This window comes from Cariama cristata, unplaced genomic scaffold (assembly GCF_000690535.1).
Source record: "Cariama cristata isolate BGI_N322 unplaced genomic scaffold, ASM69053v1 scaffold37105, whole genome shotgun sequence".
In the NCBI taxonomy this organism is placed as follows: domain Eukaryota; kingdom Metazoa; phylum Chordata; class Aves; order Cariamiformes; family Cariamidae; genus Cariama; species Cariama cristata.
Genome location: NW_009616454.1, coordinates 1 through 26,869, shown reverse-complemented (window position 1 = coordinate 26,869; position 26,869 = coordinate 1). Strand labels below are relative to the sequence as shown.

Below are 26,869 nucleotides of genomic sequence, written 5' to 3'. Positions count from 1 at the left end.
CTGTGGTGGGAGTCGCTTGGCCGGGTCCGGCCCCGGTACCTGACGGCAGGATGGGCAAAACCCTCCTGGTCCGCTTTGTTTTTCGCGCAGACCTAAACCGTGCTGTTGAGTAAGCCGCAATCATCAGTAAAACATGGTGGGCATGGCTAATGAGCACATCTAGCTTTTTGCCTCATTTTGTGGTTTATTCTGTTCTCAGAAACGGTTTTACTGAAATAGCAGTGATGTGACTTTGCAGCGTGCTGCGCTGTCAGAAAGGCAGGTGAAGCTTTTTAGTACAAAGAAGTACATGGGGTGAAAGGCTGGGGAAACATCTGTTAAACCACTCAATTTGGGGCAGTCTGTTAACATCCCCAAAACTGATGACAAATTCAGTGTAAAATTAGTTGGGACAAGGGACATTGCTCTCTACATTGTAATCAAGCTAGGAAAGAAAAGCAGCAGCAGTCCCGGAGCTGAGAATCAGTTACACATAGTAACCAGAAGATAACCGGTCAGGAGCTGAGATGGGAGAGATGCTTAGGTGGAGTGGCCTGTGTTCTTTGTTCAAGTGTTTTTTTTCCTGAACCTGGGGACTTCACTGAGTATTGGTAAGCTTTGAATATGCTGGGTTTTTGGTACTTTTATTGTTGCCCTGTCGTAGTTGATTTTGTAGTTAGCAAGTCTCCTCACGCAAGCAGAAAGACTGGGGGAGGTCAGTATTACAACCACAGTGAAATAAGTGGTTTCCTTTCTCGTCCAAACCACTTATATCTAGTGCCCTAAGCTGAAAAGCTACTCTTTATAGTTTGTTACAGTATTTCTGCATTATGTTGCATCTTGCTTTCTAAGTGTTGTTTGTCTTCATCTATTTAAGCTGCTCCATTTCCATATTTCCTGCATCCCTTCTGCATCATTTTTCTATTGTGTAGCAAGCCAAATTTTTTTTTTTACCTGGGGTATCAGAATTCCCATAGACTCTTCCTTTGTTTTGGTGAACAAGTTTTGATTCAACCAATAACAAAACTATTTTTGCTGTGTAGAACTGTTTTTGGCATAAGGATTTGACTGATGTAATATGCCTCTTTTATGGTTCAATATGTGAGAAATACGGATTTTTATACTGGTTGACTTGTCTTGGTTGGCTGGTTCTTTCTGTGGAAGAGGGTTTAATTTCTTCTGACAGTTGTGGCTAGAACAGATCAGGCCTTTGGTACAGAATTTTTTGCAAAATATTTTCTCATCTCTGCAAAGTTGAAGTAACAAGTTCTTTGTGAGAATACGGAGAAGCTGTTTTGACATCTTTGAGTGGGATCTCTAAAAGTTTGGAAACCAGCCTTTCTTGAAACATTCAAACATTCAAATATAAACGCCTTTATGTAATGTGTTTGACAAGGTTTGATTTAGAAAGGTACTTGGAGGTTAATGAGTGTGAAGGTTATCTGTTCTGTGGCTGTGCAGGAGACACTTGTAACGCATACCAGATGTCAGTTTGTAGTAGTGTTTGCCAGTTTAAAAACATACTGCTTTTCTGTCTAGAAGGGAAGACAGTGATATTTACCAGACAGGTTTTTCTAGACTTCTAAGGATGTTGTGATGCTTCTGTTGAAGGATGGTAATGGTTTGTTTTGCAGTTTAGGCTTTATGATTGTTAAAGAGTTGAAAGATGCCCTGTGACAGTGCAGTATTTGGGGCTGAAACTCAAGACTTTTAGCAGATGTCATTTCATGTGCTGAAAAATCACATTTCTCCTGGTGAGATATTGGGGAAAAATAAGTTCTGCTAGCAAAGAATTTAGTAAGGGAAAGATGCATCGAAAAGTTATTTCACTTTAAGTTTGGTAATTCTAAATGACTGGAAGTATTTTGCTTAACTAACTGTGTAATTACTAGGAAATAAAGCAAACATGGGGAAATCAGCCAAGTAATTACCGTTTGAAAACTGTAGCAGTTGTGCTTTAAGACTAGAAATCTCATTCATCAACAACCTAAAAGGCATGTCTTTCCTTCTTGCAAAGCTGGCTTCTTTTCAGAATCCTGATTCACATGGCATAATACAATTCTTAAGTTTTCAGTCCCCTAGGCTAAGCTACTGTGATACAGAGGGTCAGATTGAAATCCTACTTTAGGCACAAACATTTAGTTCTTGGAAAATAATTCAGGTCCTCAGGAGAAGATTTAGACAACTACAGTTAGTTGGCTAGCCTTAGCTATATAGCATTTCAAGAAATATAAGTGCCCCAGTAAGTAACAGTGATGAGAGTTGTTTCATAAGGTGGGTATTTCTGGATTCCTGTTGCTTGAGAGTGTAGATGTCTCGCTGTTAATGTTTTGCACATTAGGTACCTGCCTCCTGCTTGGAATCCAGCGCAGCGAGCCCTCTCCTGTAAAAAGAAACCCAGTGACTACCTTTAAAGAAAACTTTAGGGAAAGTGAGACTGGATTATGGTTAGAAGAGTTGAATGGACACATACTGTTTCTTTTCCATCCGGTCTCAGTGGTTTGAAATGCCTGTTTTCCATTTATCAGAAAGATGTCCTAACCACCAAGCTGAAAAAAAAAGTGGGTGAAAGCACCTGTACATATACTTTACTGCTGAAGATAGAGTGCAGGTAACAGTGCAGTAGATTTTTTTCCCAGGAAACACAGTTGGAGCACTGTATGGGTTGACGTTGGCTGGCTACCAGGTGCCTACCAAGCCACTCTATCACTCCTCTTCCATCAACAGAGCAGGGGGAGAAAATACGACAAAAAGGTCGTCGGTCGAGATCAGGATGAGGATATACTCACCAACTGCTGTCACAGGCGAAAGAGACTTGAATTGGGGAAATTAACTTTAATTTATTGCCAATTAAACAGAGTAGGATAATGAGAAATAAGAAGAATTCTACAAACACATGTCCCCTACCCCTCCTTTCTTCCCAGGCTGAGCTTCACTCCCAAGTCTTCTACCTCATCCCCTCAAGCAATGCAGAGGAATGGGGACTGTGGTCAGTTCATAATGCTTTGTCTCTGCCGAGTGTTTCTCCTCATGCTCTTCCCTTGCTCCAGTGTGGGGTCCCTCCCACGGTAGTCAGTCCTTCATGAACTGCTCCAACATGGGTCCTTCCCACAGGCTGCAGTTCTTAGAATAGAATAGAATGGAATAGAACAGAATGGAATATATTTCAGTTGGAACAGACCTGCAACAAGCATCAGATCCAACTGCCTGACCAATTCAGGGCTGACCAAAAGTTAAAGCATGTTATTAAGGGTGTTGTCCAAATGCCTCTTAAACACTGACAGGCCTGGGGCATTGACTACCTCTATAGGAAGCCTCTTCCAGTGTTTGACCACCCTGTCGGTAAAGAATTGTTTCCTACTGTCCAGTTTAAACTTCCCCTGGTGCAGCTTTGAATGATTCCCAGGTGTCCTGTCACTGGATACCAGGGAGATGAGATCAGCACCTCCCTCTCCACTACCTGGGTCACAAGAATGGGAATCTTGCTTGATACCGCTACAAGCAGTTCTTCGTGAACTACTCCAGTGTGGGTCCTTCCACAGGGTGCAGTCCTTCAGGAACAGGCTTGCTTCAGCTTGGGTCACCCATGGGGTCACAGGTCCTGCCAGAAGACCTGCTCCTGCATGAGTTCCTCACCACAGGCCGCAGCTCCTGCCAGGAGCTCCAACACAGGCTCTCCGCGGGCTGCAGCTTCCTTCAGTGCACACCCACATGTTCCAGCATGGGGTCCTCCCTGGGCTGCAGAGTGGCTGTCTGCTCCAGTGTGGACCTCCACTAGCTGCAGGGGGACGGCCTGCTTCTCCATGATCTTCACTGGCTGCAGGGCAATCTCTGGTTCCTAGAGCACTTCCTCCCCCGCCTTCCCTGACCTTGGTGTCTGCAAGGTTCTTTCTCTAACATTTTCTCACTCCTCTCTTCCAGCTGCCATGCAGAGTTTTTTATCCTTTCTTAAATATGTTATCACAGAGGCACCACCAGCATTGCATATGGGCTCAGCTTTGGGCAGTAGCAGGTCCATCTTGGAGCTGTCTGAAACTGGCTCTGTCCGACATGGGATGTTATCACAGAGGCACCACCAGCATTGCATATGGGCTCAGCTTTGGGCAGTAGCAGGTCCATCTTGGAGCTGTCTGAAACTGGCTCTGTCCGACATGGGAACAGCTTCTGGTGTCTTCTCACAGAAGCCACCACTGCAGCCCCCTCACTACCAAAACCTTGTCACGTAAACCCAATACAACCACTTAGATGGCAAGGAGAAATCACGGCTCCTCTGCATTCTTCAGCATGTTTCTTCAGGTCTCAGTAGAGCAGAAACTGAAAACCAAAAACTGAACTAACGAAAACTGAAAGGTGAGCAGCCTGTTTTGGAGTGGGAGCTGCTATAATTTTTCTGGTGGAATAATGCGTAAAGTACTACACAGTAATGCTTTTGGGATACTACGAAATATTTGCAGTGTTCCTGCAAACAGAAAGAACTTAGCATGTGCACAGTTGTCATTTAGCGTAGATAATGCCTCTTCATCTGACAGTGTGAGCGCTGTGCTTCACTTCTAGGCACAGCCAAGTGGCTAGCTGAGAGTGACAAATAAAGGCTACTCTTCGTCTTCTCTTTTGGGAGGTTCTTGTCATGTCATCACTTCCTGACAGATTTTGAAGACTGCCCCTACCCCTGCCTGTAACAGAGCATATTGGGTGTCACCGTTTAAGGCTGGGCCGGCTCTTAAAACGGGCGGCAGATGCTCTCTGTTTCCCCCCTCCCTCCCCCCCGGAGGGGAAAGGACGGAGAAAAGGGAGAGAGACTTATGGGTTGGAAATTAAAACTACTTTAATAATATGATAGTGATGGAAAATAGTATAAGATATTAATACTAGTACTACTAATAGTGGAAATAAGAGGAAAAGTATACAAAACCGATACTGAGCGTCCCGATGACGGTCGGTCAGGGGATTGCAGGCCGCAGCCCCCAGAGTCTCGGCCGCTGCCGCAGCAGGGCGGGCACCCGGACGTAGCAAGTAGGGCTCGTGGTGGCGACACATTGGTCTGGGAGTCTAGATGGGACAAAAATGTGCAGGGTTCTTGGTGTGGGGAGAGGAAGGTAGTAAAGGTGTGGCTGTCGCTGTGGTGGAGTGTGGTGGAGCAGCTTGTGGTGGAATCCTGGGAGAGGAGGGGAAGGAATTGAGTGGATTGCAGCCTCCTGGTTAGGGTGGATAAAGTCAGCTGCTTTTGAATGGAGTGGAGAGAGAGAGAAGGGTTGTTTTTATTTTGTTGAATCCCTGTGTGGGTGCCTGCCATTTTTTTGCCCATGCCGTGCTGCCTGCCAGTGGAGAGGGGAACGTGCAGTGGTCTGCCCTGCCTTCTGATACTTTGCAGATTGACTCTCTTGATTAGGAGGGGGAGAGCAGACTAAGTCTTGCATCTGGTTTCCTCTGAAAATACTTACAGAATGAAAAAGAAACTTTGGAAAAGCTTGCATTGATGTGTAGGTTACTCGTGATGGGGGAAGGTGTTAGCAAATTGTGAAATCTAGAGCTCAGTGTTAGTTTAGTGCAAGATTGTAGCAGGTTGCTTAGTTTCTGTAATGCTGTGTAGTGTAGCCTTTAAATTGTATCTTTTCCCTTTTCTAGCTTTTTTAGCCTAATTCTTGTCTGTTTTGTTGTACATCAGCACAATTCCTTGCCTTGTGTTATTGAGCAGACCTGAGTTAGAGAAGATGGTGATAAACTTCTTAGAGCTGTTGTTGAAGTTTGTATTTGATGAGGAGAACCAAAGGCTTTTCTCAGTTTCATGTTTCTTAAGCAGCCTATTATACCACTGGACCTTGTAAATTCCAGTAGTTATTGGAAACCTTTATGTCCCTTTGTATTTTCTACGATTATTGTCTCATTTGGTTTGTTTTGGTTTCTTGGGTTTTTTTGTTGTTGTACACAAAGTATTATGAGGCTAAAACTGTAGTATTCTTTGTGGTTGGGGAATATTGGGATAGAGCTCCTCTACATATTTTTTTAGATTGCGTCAATCTCAGTAATGGGCCGACAGCTGCTACTCACCACCTCCCAGGATGTGTGATAGAACAGAACAAGATCTGTGTATAAATATTAATGTTTTGTATTACTGAGTATGTGGCACAGTAGACATTGAATATTTAAGTAAATTGGAGAGGGTATGTATCTTTTGCTGGGTAAGGTACAGCAAGAAAAAGTTGTGTATGGTTTGCTCACAGTGTTTTCTTCAGCAGCTTCTGTGTTTTGACATCCTTTCCCTTTTTTTCTGCCTTCTGCCTATCCTGTCTCCTTTCTCTTCCTGGTCATCTGTCAGCCCTGAGGAAATGTTATTCTTGAGCATGGGCCCTGTTAGTAGTTCTGGAGTCTCACATGTAAATCTGAAGTATTACCAAGTTTCTTTGAATCATCTGTAGAAAGATGTTACACATCCACGCAGAGCACTCGGAATCACAGTCGCTGCTGTCAGCTCTCTGAGGGTTCAGACTCTCCTTCTTTCTCCGTTCTTTCTTCTTTTTGTCTCCCCTCTGCTTCTCCCTTGTCCCCTCCCCGTACTTTCTGCTCCACCAGCAGCCCAACAAACTGGCTGTCTTTGGTGGTTTGTTACACCATAAATCATGTTGCAGAATTGGAATTTTAAAACAGGTAAAATGCCTCAGCAGGAGTGAGGCAACCATTTTTGCTGTTAAACGTACTGTTAATGAAAATGTTAAGAATAGCGGTTCTAGCAGGAAGATATTGAAAGCTTTTTGTCGTCTTACTGAGAGTACCTGAAAAATTGCTGTTAAAATCATTCCTGTATTAACTACTTGATTTGAATTGGAGAAAGCTGGTAATGGATGCAGTTTGAATATGCCTACACCAGTAAAAACTGAAACTTTAAAAGGAGCAATGTGGGGGGAGGGTGCAGGGGAATGGGGTGTTTTGTTATTGTTGTGCATATGTATGTACCGAATCGTGTAACAGATGGGCACCACTTATGCTTCTTGTACAGTTAGTTACCTGTTTGTTAAATTCCACTATGTAAATGCCACAAAGTGTTTTGTAGTTGTTTTGTTATAATGGCATTTCCAAAAGTTGTTTTCCTGAGTGGTTCATGATTTAGAAATGTTTTATAGCTATTTAATGTGTGAAGTGTTGTTTTTTTTTTCCTGGAGATAACAGATGAGAAGCATTTTTACTCTAGTTTTGTTCCATTAGTTTGCAGTAGAGTGCGGTAGAGGCAGCGTGTATTTGTTCCGATAGGTGTAGCAGCACAGGAGAAGGCCTGGTGAAATGCTTCTGTTTATGCAGGAGTTCTATATGTTTTTATTAGTATTTGGAACATGGTTTATTTGAGCCCCTTTCACATGGCTGTTCAGACCACTGCTGCTGTTGCTGACAGTTACTGGAATGCTAATCTTTATGGGCTAAGTAAATATGGGAAACACCAGGGCTGGATTCCTGAGCTGCTGAAACGTGTGGAATGGGGACAGGAAAACTGTGGGAGTTATCTGTTAACACTTAGTGGCGGCTATGTTTTGGCTTGCTCTTTTAGAATATATTTGTGCAATTCTTTTAGAATATACTTGTGGAAGTGAAGAAATGTTCTGTTACAAAAAAAGTCGGTAGTGCACCACTGGAGTGAAACTGGACTTGAGTGCTTAGCAGTCTACCAAAATCTGTGGTTCAAATACAGCCCTATTCGTAGGTTAATGTTAAGTTTGTCTGTGTGTTATTTTATATATTTAGAATGTTATTTTGTGTACCTTCCACTAGTAAATGATAGTAATATCAGTTAAATGTAAGAATTTTTACTTCTCCTTTGCAGTGCACAATTTTAGTGCTAGCTTATTAGGGAATAACTGAGATGAGTTTATTTTAAGACAAGAATGTAAAATTAGAAGATTTACTGTTTTCTTTAAACTTTTTCTTCCCCTGCCACCCCCTCCCCTCCAGATGTATTGTGTGGTGGTCATGAATAGGAAGTTTTAGGACAGGTGGAAGGAACAGGCTGTACATTTGGTTGGAAGTCCTTTTAAGAAACAACACTGTTATTTAAGTTGTATTTTTCAAAATTAGAGGAGATTTTTTTTATCTGTAAGCTGTAAAATGGAAGCCTTGTGTAACAGCTGAGGTTTTATGGGAACATAGTCTAATTAATTCTACCTGGAAGGGTCACTGCACAGTAGGAGATTGTTGCCTGGATGCTCTTTGGAAATGGGTCAGTGTATATTCCAATAGCTTTGGGTTTTGTGTTGCTTACATTGCAGACTTCCATGGCTGAGGCATGCGCACAATCCTGTAATCTTCACTGTCTGATGAGGCTTATGCTCATGCACCAAGTATGAGAGGATCTATCATAGAGTGTCTCTGCCCCTGCATTGTTGCTGCTGCACACTTGATACAGAGAACTGTACTGGACAGACTCTTCCCTGCTCAGGGGCAGCAAGATGGAATTCTGCATAGGGCACCATGCATTGGAAGTCTCTCCCATCAGCATTGACAGTACTTCTCGGGCAGGAAGACAGCTCCATATTCTTGCTCTGCCATTTATTATTTCTCCTTGGTGTACAACTTGAAAACCATGGTTTTTATCCAAGCATGGTCTTACTGTATTTTTGACATCAGATAACTGCAGTTATTTCTAGGAGACTTGTGTAAGCTTTTCACTGTAGTTGCAGTCACTTACTCTAATATTTCTCTTTCTGTGTCTCTTTTCTTGGGCTTTTTTTGTTTCACACACCACAAGAAAGAAGAGGATTCCTCAATTTTTATAGCGGTGAAAGCATTTGGAGGGAAAGAATTTTAATTCAAGTCTCCAAAAGCATTTATTCTAAAAAAGAAATAATTTATTCATTATATCCTGACCCAAATGTATGCTAATGACAGTAGCTTTCAGCATGTGCTATCTGGGACATAAACTGGTAACCATCAGCAGTCAGAATGCCAATTTATATGCAATTCAGTGAGTCCATGCAGTAGTTTACAAACCTGAAAATTGTCAGTATGTTTTGTTGATCCTGTGTCTTTAGTCTTATTTTTACAAACTGACTGAAAACTCTGGGACCCAGTGACAATATCATGGAGTGGCAATCTAGTAATTCATCCACCTTCAGATGGGTGAACAACATAATAAATCTTGCAGAAAGTCATTTGTTAACTCCATGCAGACTATGTGACTGTTCAGTTTGTCTTCCACAAGCGAAGCTCCGCTTGACAGGTGTACTTGCTAATGATAACACCAACACTCTCCAGATTCTTGAGTTAGGAAAGTAGAAGAACACTAAGTTTCAGATACGTTTGTTAGGGAATTAAGCTTGTCGGGTTATATATTTGTATCATCTCTATACAAATATGTTGTGCTTTCCCTTCAGTCTTTATTTGTATGGTGTCTACTTGCTTTGAGAAGTAATCGCTTTGGGTTAGAGAGACTCAGGTAGTACCAAAGATCCTCATGAAATAACTAGTCATTGATTGCACACAAACTTCACAACTTCTGCTGCTCTCACAAAATGCACTACAGGAATAGATAGGGGAAAGAAAGCTTAAAAAACCACTTTTAATGACTGCTTGTCTTTTTCAAGTGGTTGGTTTTCCTTCTTTTTAAGAAAACCTTAGGTTTTAAAAAGCTGTTAAGACACCTGTTTCCAGTTTACAGAAATTGGGTAGTGGGGGGGGGAAGCTAATGCAAGAGGGACTGTTAAACTTCATTTTCAGGCTTTGCCTGCTTTTAGGGGTCTTTTTTAATACCGTTTCACAATTCTGTATGAGTTGCCAGTATATGTTGCCAATAACCTCTGCCTTTCTGAAACTTGCTAAAAATAGGATTTGGAAACCTTGCTTTCTTCACGCTGTCACAAACAGGATTGATTTGTCTCAATACCTAATTTCTAACTCTCGTGGGAGCAAGATGAATTAGGTGTTTTGAAATTTTATTTTGTTCTTGTTGCTTGAAGGACAAATGGCTGCAGTTTCACATTCGAACAGAAAGTTATTTTTCATTAGTGGAATTGAAGGGGAGCAGATACATAACAAATATATTGAAGAAATGAATCTTTTTAATCCTCTGCTGTCACTCCAGGATCATTCTGTGTCTGTTCAGACGTCAGCTTCTGCTTGTGAAACAGCTGTATTGTTTACCCATGCGTAACCTATTGCCCTCTGACTTAGTACAGATTCTTTCTGGGTAACTTTTGCTCTGTTTATCATCCTCTTTCTCGGGAACCTGAATCGTTGATCACCATTGGGAATTTACTATTGCTTCACTTCGTTCATAGAACAACCAAAGTTGTTTTGACAGATATTTAAAGACAAACTCAGTTCTGCTGAGACATCATTGTTGAGTGGCACTTACGTAATGATCTGACTAATAAACTACTGAAAGCGTTTGATTAGATGATCTTCTAAACAAGTAACTGCTTATTAATCTTCTAAGTAGTAGTAATGGATTATAATTAATTGTAAAAGCCATGCACAACTTCAAGCAAGAACAATTACCTGGTTAAAACAACAGAAGACTAAGCTCTGAGTCTCTGTTTCTGTATACAAATTATTTGGCCAAGATTTTATTTTCACATGACTGGTTAAAAAGGTACAATATGTTTTCACTTCACTGGTATGTTAGTGCTTAGAAGTACTTTTGACAGAAAGCAGTGCTAGTGTACATCTCTCTAAATGTTAATTTTTGAGTGTGAAAATAAAGCAATGGTTTGTTGGAAACAAATAGGCAAACATCAAGCTGGCAGATACATTCTGCTTTCCCACTGAAGATTCACTCGGTTTTTGAAAGAACAGGTTTCTATTTAAGAATAGCCCTAATGAAGACTTTATAGTTTTCATTAGTGTTTTTGTCTATTTGCCATGGCCATTTGATCAGAAATATTTTGTGGAAAAAAACAGCTGATAACAGGGATGGTGAGTTAAATATCGCAAATATTGAAGAAGATTTTTGTTGTTTTATTTTTCGTATAAAAGATATACTCTGCATTTTACCCTTCTTAAGTTAGAAAAAAAATGCATTTGACAGTTTTTACTTCCGTGAGTTATATTGTCCATTTTTAAAAAGTCTGCCTTAGTAGTTTGAAAATATCTTTTAAAGTATTCCCCATTCTGAACATACATGTGAAAGTGTAGACTATGTGTAGTATGCGCAGTTTTATTTCTGATGCTCTGCTAAGCAGTATGTGAATGTCCAAACACTTTTTCTAAGTGTTTATTTTTATGTGCCTTTATCAAGTGTGTTTTTTTCTTTTTGTTGTTTGTTTGGATATTTCTTTTAGGTTAAAAAGTTGTATCATCTCAGGGAAGCAGTAGCCTATTGCGGGTTTCTTGGAGCAGGAAATCAAACCAATAATGAGCAGATAATACCAGTTAAACAGTGTCTGGCCGACAACGTCATCACAGTGGCAACACCGTAGAAGCAACATCAAAGAGCAGGGGACTTCCGTGTTCCTGAGTCAGCGGGAAACATGCCCAGTATCTCCTCTGCCAAAGTGGCTGCAGTTTCTACATAGATCTCTATAGATCTTGTGACCATGTCTGTTAGTGCAACAGAGAATGATCCTCCTAGATTCTTCGTGGGTGGAGAAGATGGGGAAGGATTATTGGATTCAGCCAGATCTACAGATTACGAACACTTCTATGACCATGGGGAAGAAGAGGAGGAAGAATATGACTCTGTACGTACTGTAGGGGCATGTGTGTACTATTCTGTCTGTTCTCTAGCATTATTTTACTTTGAAATGGCATTAGATCACAAAAGTCTAATGCTGAAATGGTGTTCTGAATTGCAAAATTGCTCATATTCAGGTAATGATCTGTCAGTTATGTTTGGAAATGCAGCACACTTGAAAAGTAAGCATACCTTGAACTTTGAAGTAGATGTGCTTGACCTTAATACAGAGTTTCAGTGCAGCTAAGGTTGATGTTCCAGCTTTGCTGACTTGATTTCGATTTTGGGAATGAACTTGATGGCATAAAACTTAATTTTATTTGTTTGGATAATTAGTAGCAAAAAATGATCGAGAGTTTTTCTTTTGTGTGTGTTGTCAACTGCTGTACAGTTAACTTTTGATTTTTCAGTTTGAAGAGACTCAACATTTCTTTTTTCATCTTACTGTTGTTTTCATTAAGATCCAATATGTTTTCGTTCTTCTTCCTTGTCTTGGTGTATAGCAAATGCATGCTAAATTAATCTGAAGTTATACCTTAGTTTATTATTCTTGCAGAGTGTTCTGAACTGTATTTTAGCACGGTGCTTACCAATTTTTAGTTTAAGACAAACTCTTAATTTTATTATGCATGAGTTATCATGTTATGTCATTTTTTTTTAGCTGTGTTTTCCAGTTGTTTTAGTCTGTAACATTTCACTTTAGGGAATAGTCAGATTAAATTTTCACTGATTGCAAGCATGTAAAAAAAATTTAAATGCAGGGAAGTGTTAATAAACCACTTACTGTGATTAAAAGTAGCTTGGAAATGCAGAGTAGTAGTCCAAAAGTAGCAGCTCAGACAGCTCAATTCGGTCAGGGTATTTTAGCAAGGGAGGATAGTTGGCTATGTTATAAAAGAACAGAAAGAAACAAAAAAAAAAAATCCAACAGAACAATCATTTATTTCAACTTACTGTTTCTTTTTAAACAGAGGAGTACATTGGCTCTTGTGCTTAGGAATACCACTAGGGAAAAGAAATTTTTAAAGGCTTATAACATGAAAGAAAATATGAAGTATACAGAAGAAAAGTGAAACTGTTTATGCACAAAATAGTTCAGAAATCTAGAATGGTATTTTCTGGTTTACTAGTTTTCCTTTTCATAATTCACTTGCAATATTAGGTAGTAAGATGAGAAGCCTTTTAACTACTAAGTAGATGCAGAAAAATTAAATAGTTAAAAAATTAATTGGTGGTTAATTTCAGAGTAAGCCATAAGTATGACTTAATTCAGATTTGTAATTTCTGACTTAAATTTTGATGCTGTGTATTTGTTCCTAATACAATAATCACAAAAGGTAGTGCAGAGCTATTGGACAGTTTCATTTTTTCATAAGGATGCAGTGTGGTGTGCTATCATGCTGCATTTTGTTACCTGCTAGCAATTTACCCAATTAAGCACTAAATTAAAGGTAGTACGTGAATTTTAAGAGAGAATATCTGCTCTAGAATTGTGCTGCTAAAACCCTGTTGTATTCTGAGAAAACTTAAAAATAATACTTGCTTTTTGCCCCCCCTCTTCAGCCACCGGAAAGACAAATTGCAGTTGGGATTTGTTCAATGGCTAAGAAATCTAAGTCCAAGCCAATGAAAGAAATTCTTGAACGCCTCTCCATGTTTAAGTACATAACTGTAATAATATTTGAAGAGGATGTTATTTTGAATGAACCAGTAGAAAACTGGCCTCTGTGTGACTGTCTCATTTCTTTTCATTCTAAAGGTAAATTTTCTAATAATATCATAAATATTTTTCACATCTAAATACCTTAACCAGTCTGAGGGTCTTTTTATTTTTTTTGATCTTGTAGTTTTATTGGATTTTTCTAGTAAGTGATTCTTTTGTATTGTTTAGTATAATACAACTGATTTTTAAAATACAGGCTTTTCAAATGATGTTGTTTTCGTTGCTTGAGAAAGTCCTGTCTGACATGGTATTTAAAATAGCTATTCCATTGGTAAGTATTTGTGGAGCCAGTGGAAATGCTGATCTAATACTTACTTGGTCCAATAACTGTGAAGGCATGCTACTTTCATAATGGGAGCGTTGGGTCTCTGGGCATTTGTTCATGTATCTCTGCTAATATCTAGGGTTTTTTGTGGGCCTGGGCAGTGAACCAAAGATGAGTAGACTGAAGTTAAAAATCATATTTTCAGGCAGAGGCAAGAAAAGCCTTAGTTCGGGCCCTATGGAAGTAGAGGGCATGTGGAGTGAGGAGGAGGGAGTTGGAGAACAGGACCACTACTTTTGACAGCCTATACTGAAATTAGGCTGTAGTTTCATGATTGTCTTAAGCGGATGTTATGTGTGTCTGTTGAGGAATAAGCTGTGTCTCTAGTTCTACTCTAAAGCTTGAATGTAGAGATTCCAAGCTATTTACTGGTGTTGTGACTTGTAGTTTTAATTTCTTTGCCTTAATAAATATTTTAGGATTTCCACTGGACAAAGCAGTTGCCTATGCAAAACTCAGGAATCCATTCATAATCAATGACTTGAATATGCAGTATCACATACAAGACAGGTAAGTAACACTACTTGTAAAGTACTTGCTTTTTACTAACCTGTAAAGAGCAAACTACTTTTAAGTCGGAAACTGTGAGAATCTGTTTTTATTGCATAGCAACAGTTCTAATATATTGTACAATAGTCTAAATAAAGTTACAATTAATGTTACACTTTATTAATGTACGCATAGTTCTCTGGGATATGCCTTTAGTTGTGTTTTTTCTTTACTGCTTTTATATTGATACATCTGAATATTTACCAAGGTAGAAATTTGCTGATACATTTCTGTAAAGCTTAGCAAATAAAGTTTAAACTCTGAAAATATGTATAGCATAGGTATGTATAGCAACTGTACAGCCTTCTATAATTGTAGAATTCATGTGACTTACTAAAGGTCTTTTTTTCTGTTAAATGGATACTTAACAGAAGTTGTTGGTATTCAAAGATTGTGTGGTTATTCAAAGTGAATTTTCTTTTGGAGCTGCAATCATGCATAGCAAATATTAACAAAACATTAGTGAGCAAAATACATAAACATGGGAGCCTACTGAACAGTGAGCAGACTTGCTATTTTGGATGCTTTAAGTTGCTGTCCTGTATAAACTTTTTCAACCCTTCATGTTGACAATCTCCTTTACATAGAACAATTCCCTTGTTAAATTGCTGTTGCACTGCCAGAGTGGAGAGGACAGGACTGGTATAGCAAGTTACAGTTTTATTGATATTGATGAGATCGCTGCTGTGTCAGTGACCTTTAAAGCATTATATTAATAAATAGAGTATTATATATGTAATCTTATCCTGTGTGTTTTTTAAAAAAAATTATACGTATTTTTCTCCTCCCTTACTCATGGAGTGTAAAATAAAAATACTGGCAGGATTTCCTGTCTTACTGTGCAACTTTTGTTCTTTCCTTCTAGGAGAGAAGTATATGGTATTCTTAAAGCTGAAGGCATTTTACTTCCTCGCTATGCAGTTCTGAACCGTGATCCAAACAATCCGCACGGTAAAAACTGATGACTAAAATATCAACAATTAGCATCTTTTGTTTCCACTGGAGAACAGTACAGACATAGCGGAAAGCTAAATTTCAGTTGCTAGACAATTAATTCATTTGTGCAGAGGTTGATTTCTCCTCCAGTATTTGAAGTATTTTTGTGGATTAACCCCTACTGGTTTTGGAGGCAGTATGTGGAACAGAAAAGGCATTGAGGCTGTGTAAGCACTGTTCAGCAATAACTAAAACATCAAGACTGCTTTGGTCACAAATTCAAAATGTAGCGTCATACCAGGTGCTGTGAAGAAAATTAACTTCCTCCCAGCCAAAGGCAGTACACGTATGTATCTGAAAAGCATGATTCTGAAGCTTGGAGTCAACATCCTCTTACAGCCATTACAGAACAACTAGAATATAAGGGCCTCCAAACTCAAACTGAGATTCTGATATGTCATCAAAGAGAGCAGCATTCATGATGTGACATTACTCACAATAATTAGTAATTTTACTTAGGAAAGTAATATGGATAGAAGCAAGTCAGGCTATTGAATACTTTCCCTTCTAAGTACAGGCAACCATGTAAGGGAAATCTAGTCCAGACAGATCTGCAGATTATATAGTCTGAATATGAATTGGAATTACGTTTTTCTATGCCTGAAAAAAAACTTAACACCTTTTTCTACTAAAATGAAAACTTACACCAGCAATAGGAGATTCCAATGACAGGTAAAGACACAAGAGTAAAAGATAAGAAGAAATAAATAAAATTGAAGTATAACTGCAATGTAGCTCTTAAGAGGTAGGGAATTTTAGGTTAACATGTCTGCCTAATCTAGAGAGAAGGACTCATTTATGCCACAAAAGTCAAATAAAAGCTGCTGCATGCATCCAACCAGTACTGAAGAGATTCCTGATCCCTGATTCCAGAGGACCTAATCCTCTGTGCAAAGTGTATCAATCACAGCGTATGAGGCAGTTCTTGGCCTGTTAAAAGTACTGTTGCATCTGGCACCACACTATGTTCACTATACATCTGCCATGCCCCTGATATTTCAGAGAAAGGCACTGAAGAAAGAGACGAACAGCCCTACTCCCGTCTTCTCAACAGTTCTGAAAAAATACCACCCATGCAAGCTAATGCGTCTGTAGGAGATGATTTCTTGTCTGATGCTGAGGGAATCAACAGAAATCCTGGAACATAGTATTAAAGTAACATAATGTAGACATGGTGCAGCAAACATGTTCAGCACATGATCATCAAGTGTTTGTGCAGTCAGTAACAAATCAGTGAACCAAAAATGTAATACAGTCTTTTTATTTCAACCTACAAAATTACCCTGAGTCTCTAATAATTTCATTCCATGAATATATTATTGCATCTCTGTTGTTTGCACTGTTTCTTCAGAATGCAACTTGATTGAAGGAGAAGATCATGTGGAAGTGAATGGAGAAATTTTCCAAAAGCCTTTTGTAGAAAAGCCAGTTAGTGCTGAGGACCACAATGTTTACATTTATTATCCAACATCTGCTGGGGGTGGAAGCCAGAGGCTCTTTCGAAAGGTGAGGGTATTGTACTAAAGCTATTGAAAAGTTGTAGATGTCTAACAGAATTCCATAGTAATTCTGTCCATTCCGTAAGTCAGCTGGGACCTGTTTTGTCATGTCCTGCTTGTGTAGGAATAGGGGCAGGTCAGAGAAATTTGTTTCAGGAGAACATGTAGATTGAATGAAGACTCTTGTTCCTTGCAGTAGATTGTCAGCCACTGCAGATTCTTAAAGGTAAAAGAAGCATACATTATCAGAGCACTTTTAGAATCTTATAAAATGTTTTGGGAACAATCAAAACCTACTTGCTTCGTTTGGTACAGGAAGTATTTTCTTGGTACAAGTGTGTTATTTTAAGGAATTTTAAAGTTTCTTAGGCAGTAGCCTATGATTTTAGTAATGGAAGAATATTCGTTTCAGATTGGCAGCAGAAGCAGTGTTTATTCCCCTGAAAGCAGTGTGAGAAAAACAGGCTCCTATATTTATGAGGAATTCATGCCTACAGATGGCACTGATGTGAAGGTATGACAGCTGCGTGTTCTTATTTGCGTTTAGAACAATCAGGTGCTCCAAGAGCTTGTCAGTTTTAAAGATGAAAGTATATCTTTATGTCAAGGATTAATTTTAATGAAGTTGTGATACAGCTCATAAATAAAGAATGGAATTCTTATTCTAGCTAAAAACAGTACTTGTAATGTAGAGCAGCTTTGCTTATGTTGTTATAATCAGGTGCTGAAAGCTTATTACCCAACACGTCATAATTTTTGTATTGTATTAGTGTGAGAACAGCATATATTTTCCTGTATAAACAGATGCTACCTACATATGTTGTCTGAAGGTTACAAAAAAATCTGTAATTGAAATAAGATTTTACCAACTATCTTAGTATTCTAATTAATAAACAAAAGTTGCTTACTAAAATTATATGAAGCTGCAGAAAATAATGCATTGACCTTACCTGTAATTTGACTGTATCTGTGATTTGTTCGTTTATTTTCTTAACAGATGTAAAGGTTAAGTATCATAAAAGAATGTTAAAATAGAGCAATAACAGAACAGGTCTTCAGCCAGCCATGTATGGAGATTGCTTTCTTTCCCTTTGTGTTAGTTCTGGCTATTTTAAGCCCATCACAAAACATGTGAAACAAATGTTTTACAATATGCATGAGAGATCGCCATATTTAGACAAAAAGTGGAGGTTTAGAGGGTGTGAGATCTAATCCAGTCTTAGACCAAAGAGGGCTTTTATCAGTTGCAGTCAGCTTCTTCCACTTGGTGATACATGAGAGGAATGCTCGTTTTATGTTCTCAGACAAATTCCCTGTTTTTTAAGTTGCTAGGTTTTCATGAGCTATACTCCTCAGATGGTTATACTGTGCAACACTTTGCAATAGGTTAGTCTGAGTTTACAGACATCTGTGTAAGAGCTTTACAAACTGTTTCCAAAAAGAAAAGTTTCTTGCAACCTGAAGATATGCAAATGACTTGAGGGATGGGGTGTCTTTTGACTATTTATTGTAGTGTAGTCATCAGGCAGCAGCTATGGACTTTTAACCCTCCAAATAAATAATGGATTTTCTGCAAGTAACAAAAATGTCGACTGTATATTATACAGCTTCACCCAACTCACCCTCTTGCCTGAATTGACAAAATTAGGGGTATTTGCAATCATCTGGTTTAGTTGAATAGTTTTGTTTTTAATTAAAGTGACATTAGACCATTTTTGAGAGCTGCTGACAAGTCTCTTCTAGCATATGCCCCAATGGCTTTAAACTGAAAGAAGGAAGACGTAGATCAGATACTAGGAAGAAATTCTTTAGAGTGAGGGTTGATGAGGCACTAGAGCAGGTTGCCCAGAGCAGCTGTGCATGTCCCCTCCCTGGAAGTGTTCAAGGCCAGGTTGGATGGGGCTTTGAGCAACCTGGTCTAGTGGAAGGTGTCCCTGCCCATGGCAGGGGTAGTGCAACTAGGTGATCTTTAAGGTCCCTTCCAACCAAACCATTCTATGATTGTATGGATCCTTTCAGTGAGTGTCAAAACTGCGGCAGATTAGATAGCATAATCATTTGCTCAAAGTCCCTGCCTTGTCATGGAAAAACTGGGCAGATCTTTGCTTTGTTTAGTCCTGCCTGAAACATGAAAATATTTTTTAAAGAAAGGAATCACTTAGTTCTGCAGCCAGATTTCCATAATAAAGTAAACTGAAATAATTCTCAAATTCATCTGCTCTCCAAGTTCTGCAGATGTTTTGGAGAGGAAAGCATTATTCTTTATCTCTGTACCACCATAATCAATAAATTCTTTTTTATTCATTAAGTTTCATAATTATTATTTTTCTTTACCTGTGTTCCAGCTGTTTTCTCCTCTCTTGCTTTATCCTAGATAGGCGGTAAATGTTGGGTGTTCTCTGAAGGCAGAGAATGCCATTGAGGAATGTACTTTAGAGTGACCTTTTCAATGATGAAAGCAGCTAGTATCTTTTGAAGTTGCTGTAACATTTGAGATAAATTTAGCAAAATGTCTGCATATATGTAATGTAATTTGATTACACTGACTCAGGAGTTCCTGTTTTTCAATAAAGGTGTACACGGTAGGTCCAGACTATGCTCATGCTGAGGCCCGGAAGTCTCCAGCTCTGGATGGCAAAGTAGAACGAGATAGTGAAGGAAAAGAAGTGAGATATCCAGTCATCCTAAATGCAAGAGAGAAGTTAATTGCTTGGAAAGTATGCCTTGCCTTTAAAGTAAGCTGATTACTTTCCTATCTGATCAAACATTTAGTGTTAATTAATTGTTTATTACGTGAAACCTCCTTAGGGTTTTAGCGCGCAGAGCCAGCAGTGATAATTGCTGCAGAACTCCTAGGAAGGTGAAAAGTTAAACTTCCACATCTACATCTTTTTTTAATCTTTTTTTAATCTAGAAGAATTCTTCCTTTAATGCATTGAAAAGCTCTGAATGGATTGCTTATGTTGCATAAATTGAATTCACATGTTGCTATTGTGCTTTGCTAGTCCACAGTGTATCTGTTCTACACATAATACGTTCACACATTTTGCTAATGGTTTCTAAGTTAGCGAAACACAATTTCAGTAGTTTTTTGTAGCTTCTGTTACTCAGTATTTACATTGGGCCCAATTAAATGCTAATTTGGTACTGACATGGCTAGGTTCTTACTTGAAGTGCTTGATAGTTTTCATTTCTGTATAGTTTCAAGGTTCCTTTGTTCAAAACTTCATTCAATCTGTACCCTCCTTTCACCTGTCTTACTAAAAGGCTGTCTTTCAGTCTGTCTCACTACCTGTGTGTAACTACAATGGCATTCTGGAGCTTGTAGGGTATGAACCTCTGTCACCTAGCAAAGTGGGCTTTGAGATCTAAAAAATAATCTGTTGAAATAGCATCTGGTATCCTCTACTAATAATGCCAATATTATGTCAATATCAAAACTATCCTGTCAAATTTAAATTTGGACAAAAATAGTTTGGACAATATTTTGTCATTTCTTGCCTGCCACCTGTAAAAACTATGTATAGGGGGAAACCACTGTCAGAATGGGTAATTTGTAGACCTAGCATTGCTTATGCTATAAATCTTGAAGGTTAGGTTTGTGCACATGTGAACTTGACCTTCAATACTGATACTGCTAGGGATATACAGGAAGGGTAAAATCAAGTTAATAATCAGAAAATATTTGCACGATGTGAGTGAACCTAACATGGAACTGGCAAAAGGTACTAAGTATAAAATCTGTCATATTTTTGTCATGTTTTCAGGTGAATATGGTGTTAAAATATAACATTTATTTAGAATAAGCAATCCTAAGGAAGGTGATCAATGACTTAAACTTTTATTGTTAAAAACAGCAAACAGTTTGTGGCTTTGATTTGCTGCGTGCTAATGGACAGTCCTATGTCTGTGATGTGAATGGCTTCAGTTTTGTGAAAAACTCCATGAAATACTATGATGATTGTGCTAAGATACTGGGGTAAGAGTTTACTGATTCATTTCAGGAGTTTTGCCTATTTAGTCTGTTGTATGTGACTGTAGTTTGTGTACTACTTATTCCTTATTCCTAAATAATTTAAAACAAAATATCACATAAAATAAGTTGCTAAATTAAATAATAAAATAAAATACTAAAAAGAATCCTAAATTAATAAATATATCCTAAATAAATTCCCTATTCATAAAATCATCCAAAACATCTGAGTCTGTTTTATGAACACCTAAAGCCTAACTGAATAAGTGTTTTGAAAGCCAGATTAAACTCTTAAAAGTGTTTTTTCAAGTAGAGAAGCACCACTGAATGGTTATGCTTGCTGCTGTTTAATATATGCCCGAATAAATGTACATTGTCCTTGATCTGAAGCTGGTGTATACTTGCATATTTGTGGATTTCGTAGTGATGAATCCAAACTGATGTAGTAACAAGGCGTCTTCTGTCATGCCATATTCTGTCTGCTACTGGGAGCAAAAAAATGTATAACAAGGGATCATACAGAATTGAGTAGTGAACTCTATGCCAGTGAAATGTTGCCTCCAAGTAGGCTAATCCAATTTTGGCCAGTTAAACTGACTTTACAGTAAGATTGCACTGATAAGATGCAGCATGACTTCTGCTTGATCGAATGATCTGGGATATTATTAAATGGAGGAAGAGCTAAGCTGAAATCCTAGATAACAACTGCAGTCCTCTTGTTTTAGTCTACTTTTTATGTTTGAGTTACAATTCCCAGACCCATTTTGATTTCTGTTTGTTCAAATTGTTGTAGCTGTTGAATTCTCTGAAAAAAAGTTACCATTTTTTCCTTATGTTTTATTCCTTAAGGTAATAGATTGCAGTGTTAAGTAACAGCAGATTTTTTTTGAGCTTTTTAGAAATTAGATTTTGGCTTATGCTACTTTAAAATGCACTTTTTTTTTTCCTCCATGTTACTGCTTCTTAGGTACCTATTAATCTGAAGTTCAGTATATTTTGATTAAACACTTGGGAAACAGAACATCAGCAAAATTTAACAACCTTCCATAGGCGGAGGCAGTATTATCATTTTGTAGTTATAACTAAAGACTTTATCTATTTTTCCAGTTCTATCACAGAAACTTTTGAGAAATTACCACCAAAGGTACCAGTTACTCTTTGATGAGAAAACTTGCTGATTATCAGAGTCTCTCAGCTTGGCAATGGAGTCAGGTGTCTGAATATTTAAGTAGACAAGGCTAAATCATATCCAAGGAACTGTTTTAGGAACTGGAGTTCAAAAACCACGGTTTCTTACAAATCCAGGCTGTTAGGCTAAGTGTTGTCTCTGTAGCAGTGGTAGTAGCTTGAAATTATTGTCTAAGTAGGTTTTTATTATACAATTAAAAGAAAAATATGCATATGATTCATTACCGCTAATACTCTAAAACCACATTGATAAAAATGCATGTATATAGTATCTGTTTGTTTTGGAGTTTGTATGTGTTGTATAAGCTGTGCTTTAAACTTAGTGGGTTTTCTTCTTTTTAACCCCTTTTTTAGAAATATCATAATGAGAGAACTTGCTCCCCAGTTTCAGATACCATGGTCAATTCCGTTGGAAGCTGAAGACATCCCTATTGTGCCCACCACCTCTGGAACAATGTAAGAAAATATTAGCTACACCTGAATTGTGCGAACTCCTAATTTAACTTTTGTGTGAATTTTTTTTTCTCTTCACAAGGTGTGCCCACTTTGGCCTATGAACGCTTGTTTTGTGTGATGAAAACAAAGAAGGAATCGCAATTGCTATGCCAGCAATCAGAGTTTCTGACCCTTAGTCAAGCTGAGTATAGAACAGCAGATTTTCAAGTGTAGCATCTTTTATGCCTAGCTTCCTTCACTGCTAATCATTGTTTCAGCACCAACTTAATATGCTCTTCTAATAAACATGCTCTTTCATTTAATGAACGTCAAAATCGTTGCTTTAAAAACTACTTAAAGTAGATTCTGTAGTTACCCAAGTCTTAAAATCAATAGTTATATTTTATACCTTACATCATTTTCAGTTAACCTTATGTTCTTGCGTATCCTTCCATCGCTTCTGTAGTTATGTCAGATAACTACGACTTGGTCAATTGTCTTGATTCGTAGTGGGTTTAATATTAAATAAAAGACCCTCATATATAGACTTGTGAAATACAACTCTTGAAATTTCAGGATGGAGCTTAGATGTGTTATAGCTGTAATACGCCATGGGGACCGAACACCAAAACAAAAGATGAAAATGGAAGTAAAACATCAGAAGTAAGTAGAATCTTGGTAAAAATTAGTTTGGATGCTTCAGAGCAGAGCTCACATCTTGGGGATGTGCAAGCAATGAATTGAGTAGGAATTGCATCATACAAGTTGCTTTTTGTTTTCTTTTCTTTTCTTTTAAATCTAACTGATGTTGCAGCTAATTAACAAGTATGCATCTCTCTTTCTAACAGGACTGTTAAGTTACTTGTACAGAGTTCCTTCATCACATCCTGTGCCTTGTGAACAGTCCTGCCTGATTATATGGAAATGCATTTGTCTCTATACCTGTCTTTATTCAAAATAATGCAGCAGAGAATATTTCTGGTTCACCATTTGACTGTGACTTTTTCCTTTCTCTTTTTATCACAACTGTTCTTGTATGAGCTGTCATCTTACTGCACTGCTTTTTTGTCATTTACTTTTGTCAAAGTTTGATGACTCTGAATTTCTGGTAGATGCCATCTTTATGTTAGCATTCATAAAGTGCATAATTGGCCTGGAATTAGGTGCAGTTTCAGTAAAAACTAATTATTTGTTTTGGGACTAGATTCTTGCATTCAGAGATACATGCTGTAAAAATGCAGGACTGCTCATTTGGTATTTTTGGTCCCTACTTCTCTTCAGAATCATTTTTGATGATTAAGAATGGACTTAGTTGTATATTCAAATATTATGTTATTTGATGTATAGAATGTCTTCCTTTTTTTTTTCTTGACACTTAGCAAGTTGGTAAGAGAACATTTTTAGTGCTCTTATTTCTCTAATGTGTTGAACACTTTCTTGGGAAATGGGATTTGAGTAAAGATTGCTTTGACCTCTGTAGTGTGGGTTTTAACCTGCTTTTCAAATAGTGTAAAGGTGCCAATTTCAGACCACTTTAAATTTAAGAACCACTTGTTCAAGTAATATTTTAGCTTATTAACTGCGTTTTTTAGTCAATATTCTTTCTCTTAAAGGTTTTTTGATCTCTTTGAAAAATGTGATGGATATAAATCTGGAAAACTAAAACTGAAAAAACCAAAGCAGTTGCAGGCAAGTTTGCCTTTATTTTCTTGCTGTGGTATCTTATAAGTAGAAAATTGTTTATTTAAGTAAATCGTATGTTTCCTTTCTTTAGGAAGTGCTTGATATAGCAAGGCAGCTCCTTGTAGAACTTGGGCAAAACAATGATTCTGAAATTGAGGAAAGTAAAGCAAAACTTGAACAGCTAAAGACTGTGTTAGAAATGTAAGTGTCTAATTTTCAGGCTTCATAGCAACAGAGTTGTATCTGCAATTTTGACCTGTTTGACCAGTTACTGCTTGGATTGCAATGGTTGTCAATTATGTAATGATATATTAATTCAAGCACAAGGATTATCAAGAGAAAGCATGTCATGTTTGACATTATGAAGAACTGGGCCATGTCTCTGTTTTCTCTCCTTTTTAATAGAACTTGCTGCTTTATCTAGTGTCTCAGTATACTTGCTATATGAAAAAGTTACTTTCTTTGATCTCGAATTTTTTCTTCTTGCATGTTTTAAAAATGAAACTATTTGAGTACAGGGTCTGCTTCTTGCAGTGTGACATAATGAAGTCTGATGGAGACAGTAAGAACTTTCACTGTGTGTACTGTCTACTTAGAGCAAACTCAGAGGATTCCAAATAAATAAGGCTTTGTATATTAAGCTTGATATTTGATAATTTAAGGAAAAAAAAAAAAGACTTTAAAGTTTGTTAAAAGTCTGGGGTCTCAGAATTCTATATGGTTGTAGATAAATTTAATTTTCAAAAACTGAGGACAGAGACAGTTATTATTGAAATTTATGATGATTGTTTGAAATACTGAGTTCTGCTTGAGAACTTAATTGGCTAACAAAATAGTAGCCATCTACGCTGACAGATCAGATTCTGGGTACTCCATAGCCACTGTAGTTGTGGATCTGAATAGATAAATTACTCATGCAATCTGCAAATGCATTTTTATTTTGTTTGGGTTTTTTTTTTCAGTTTTATGTTCAGTGTTGTGAAAAGACATAGTAGATGGTATTTTTAAATGTTTCATTATAGAATGGTCGATACTTCTGTAGTCGTTCTGTGCTTGTTATGTTAGGTTTGTTCTAAACACTGCTTCAATAAGTGGTGGTTAAATGCACGAATCAATGAATGACCACTGTAGGTTTATTATATCCTGTTACAGGAGCATAGCCAGTTTTGAGGAAAATACTTAAAATGTTTCTCTCCCTCTTCCCCTCTCACTTTCCCCTGTTCCTACTTCAGGTATGGTCATTTTTCAGGCATAAATCGCAAAGTTCAGTTAACATACCTTCCTCATGGTTGCCCAAAGACTTCCAGTGAAGAGGAAGGTATTGTACTACTTTTGCACCTAATCACTTAATATCATGTGTGTTTAAATAGTTATGGACTAGTGGTATAACAAGTCTTGATGTTAAGAAGAAGGAACATGTTGTTTTGAATGAATGTTTGTATTGCTAGCAGATATTCAGAGTCTCTTAATCTGCTGAATCATACACCTAAAAATATGTAGTAAATTTGTATTCTAACACTGCTTTTTTGTAACAGAAAAGTAGGGTGAAAATAAGTGGTGTTTTGGTGCCAGGATGAGAAAATCCCACTCAAGATTTACTGCTATCATTAAAACTTTCATAAGCGTTTCTGGTCCTTGACCCATGGTTATTGACTGAAAGAACTAGAGTATTTAGCATCCACTTTGTTTTAATTTCTGTCTCAATTTACTTTTTGCTTCAGATTTCATGCTAAAAATTTTTCACTTATGTTTTCTTTGTAGTTTAACTACTTCAGGTTTCTCTGTTTACGTGCCCATTTAGTTCTCCAGTTCAATATTTTCTTAATGTTAGAATGCTATTAAAGGTTTGTAATATTGAAGAGATCCTTTACTGAAGCCCTGCATAGTCCAAATATTTTTGTTCATTTGCAAAAAAAAAGTAAATTTAGACTATACTTCACTACTAAACTCCTCTCTCTCTGTGCAATTAGATAATAGAAGAAATGAGCCATCCTTGCTTCTAGTTCTAAAATGGGGAGGAGAATTGACCCCTGCAGGCAGGGTTCAAGCAGAGGAGCTTGGAAGGGCTTTCAGGTGTATGTATCCAGGTGGACAAGGTAAAAAAAAACCCTGTGTTGAATGCCATAAATTGCTTTTGAGGATAATCAAGTGCAAAATGAAAGTTTGAGCAAAATGTTTGTTTGGTAGGAGATTATGCTGGATTTCCTGGATGTGGTTTACTTAGATTACATAGCACTTACCGACATGATCTCAAAATCTACGCTTCTGATGAGGGACGAGTTCAGATGACTGCAGCAGCTTTTGCAAAGGTATGATGTGAAATTGTGTTTTCGATTTGAAAAATTCTGATGTTCTCAAGTTTGTTTTTTCTTTTGAAGACTGAGAGAGATTTATGGTTTATTAGAGTCCACAGTGTATAATGAGGCTGTGTTTTAAAAGAAATGTGTTTTCCAAGAGTATTTAGTTCAATGTGAAAAAGTAACCAATTAATTAATCCAAATTAATCCAACCATTTGAAGTTCTCTGAGCAGATGCAGACAAGTTTTAATTATACAGCCCTAGCAATATACTTTAGTCCTTTCCAATAACAACCTCCAAAATCATAGAATCACAGAATGATTTGGCTTGGAAGCACCTTAAAGATCATCTAGTTCCAGCCCTCCTGCCATGGCAGGGACATCTTCTACTACATCAGGTTGCTCAAAGCCTCATCCAGCCTGGCCTTGAAGACTTCCAGGAATGGGGCATCCACAACTTCTCTGGGCAACCTGTTCCAGTGCCTCACTGCCCTCACTGTGAAGAATTTCTTCCTAATATCCAATCTGCGTCTGCCCCTCCTTCATAGAATCAGAGAATCGTTATGGTT

At 37.8% G+C, this 26,869-nt stretch overlaps 1 protein-coding gene across 1 annotated transcript; it reads left to right on the top strand.

Annotated features, from left to right (window-relative positions):
• Window positions 1–11,239: 11,239 nt before the first annotated feature.
• On the top strand, window positions 11,240–26,312 carry LOC104161665 (inositol hexakisphosphate and diphosphoinositol-pentakisphosphate kinase 2; the record flags this gene model as incomplete). Its single annotated transcript, XM_009700174.1, has 15 exons — window positions 11,240–11,639; window positions 13,196–13,391; window positions 14,100–14,190; window positions 15,095–15,180; window positions 16,577–16,731; window positions 17,137–17,238; window positions 19,298–19,459; window positions 20,582–20,703; window positions 22,240–22,341; window positions 22,897–22,983; window positions 23,934–24,009; window positions 24,095–24,204; window positions 25,236–25,321; window positions 25,974–26,099; window positions 26,191–26,312. Coding segments are annotated over exons 1-15 (1,767 nt in total), but the record flags the coding sequence as incomplete, so codon positions are not given.
• Window positions 26,313–26,869: the final 557 nt, after the last annotated feature.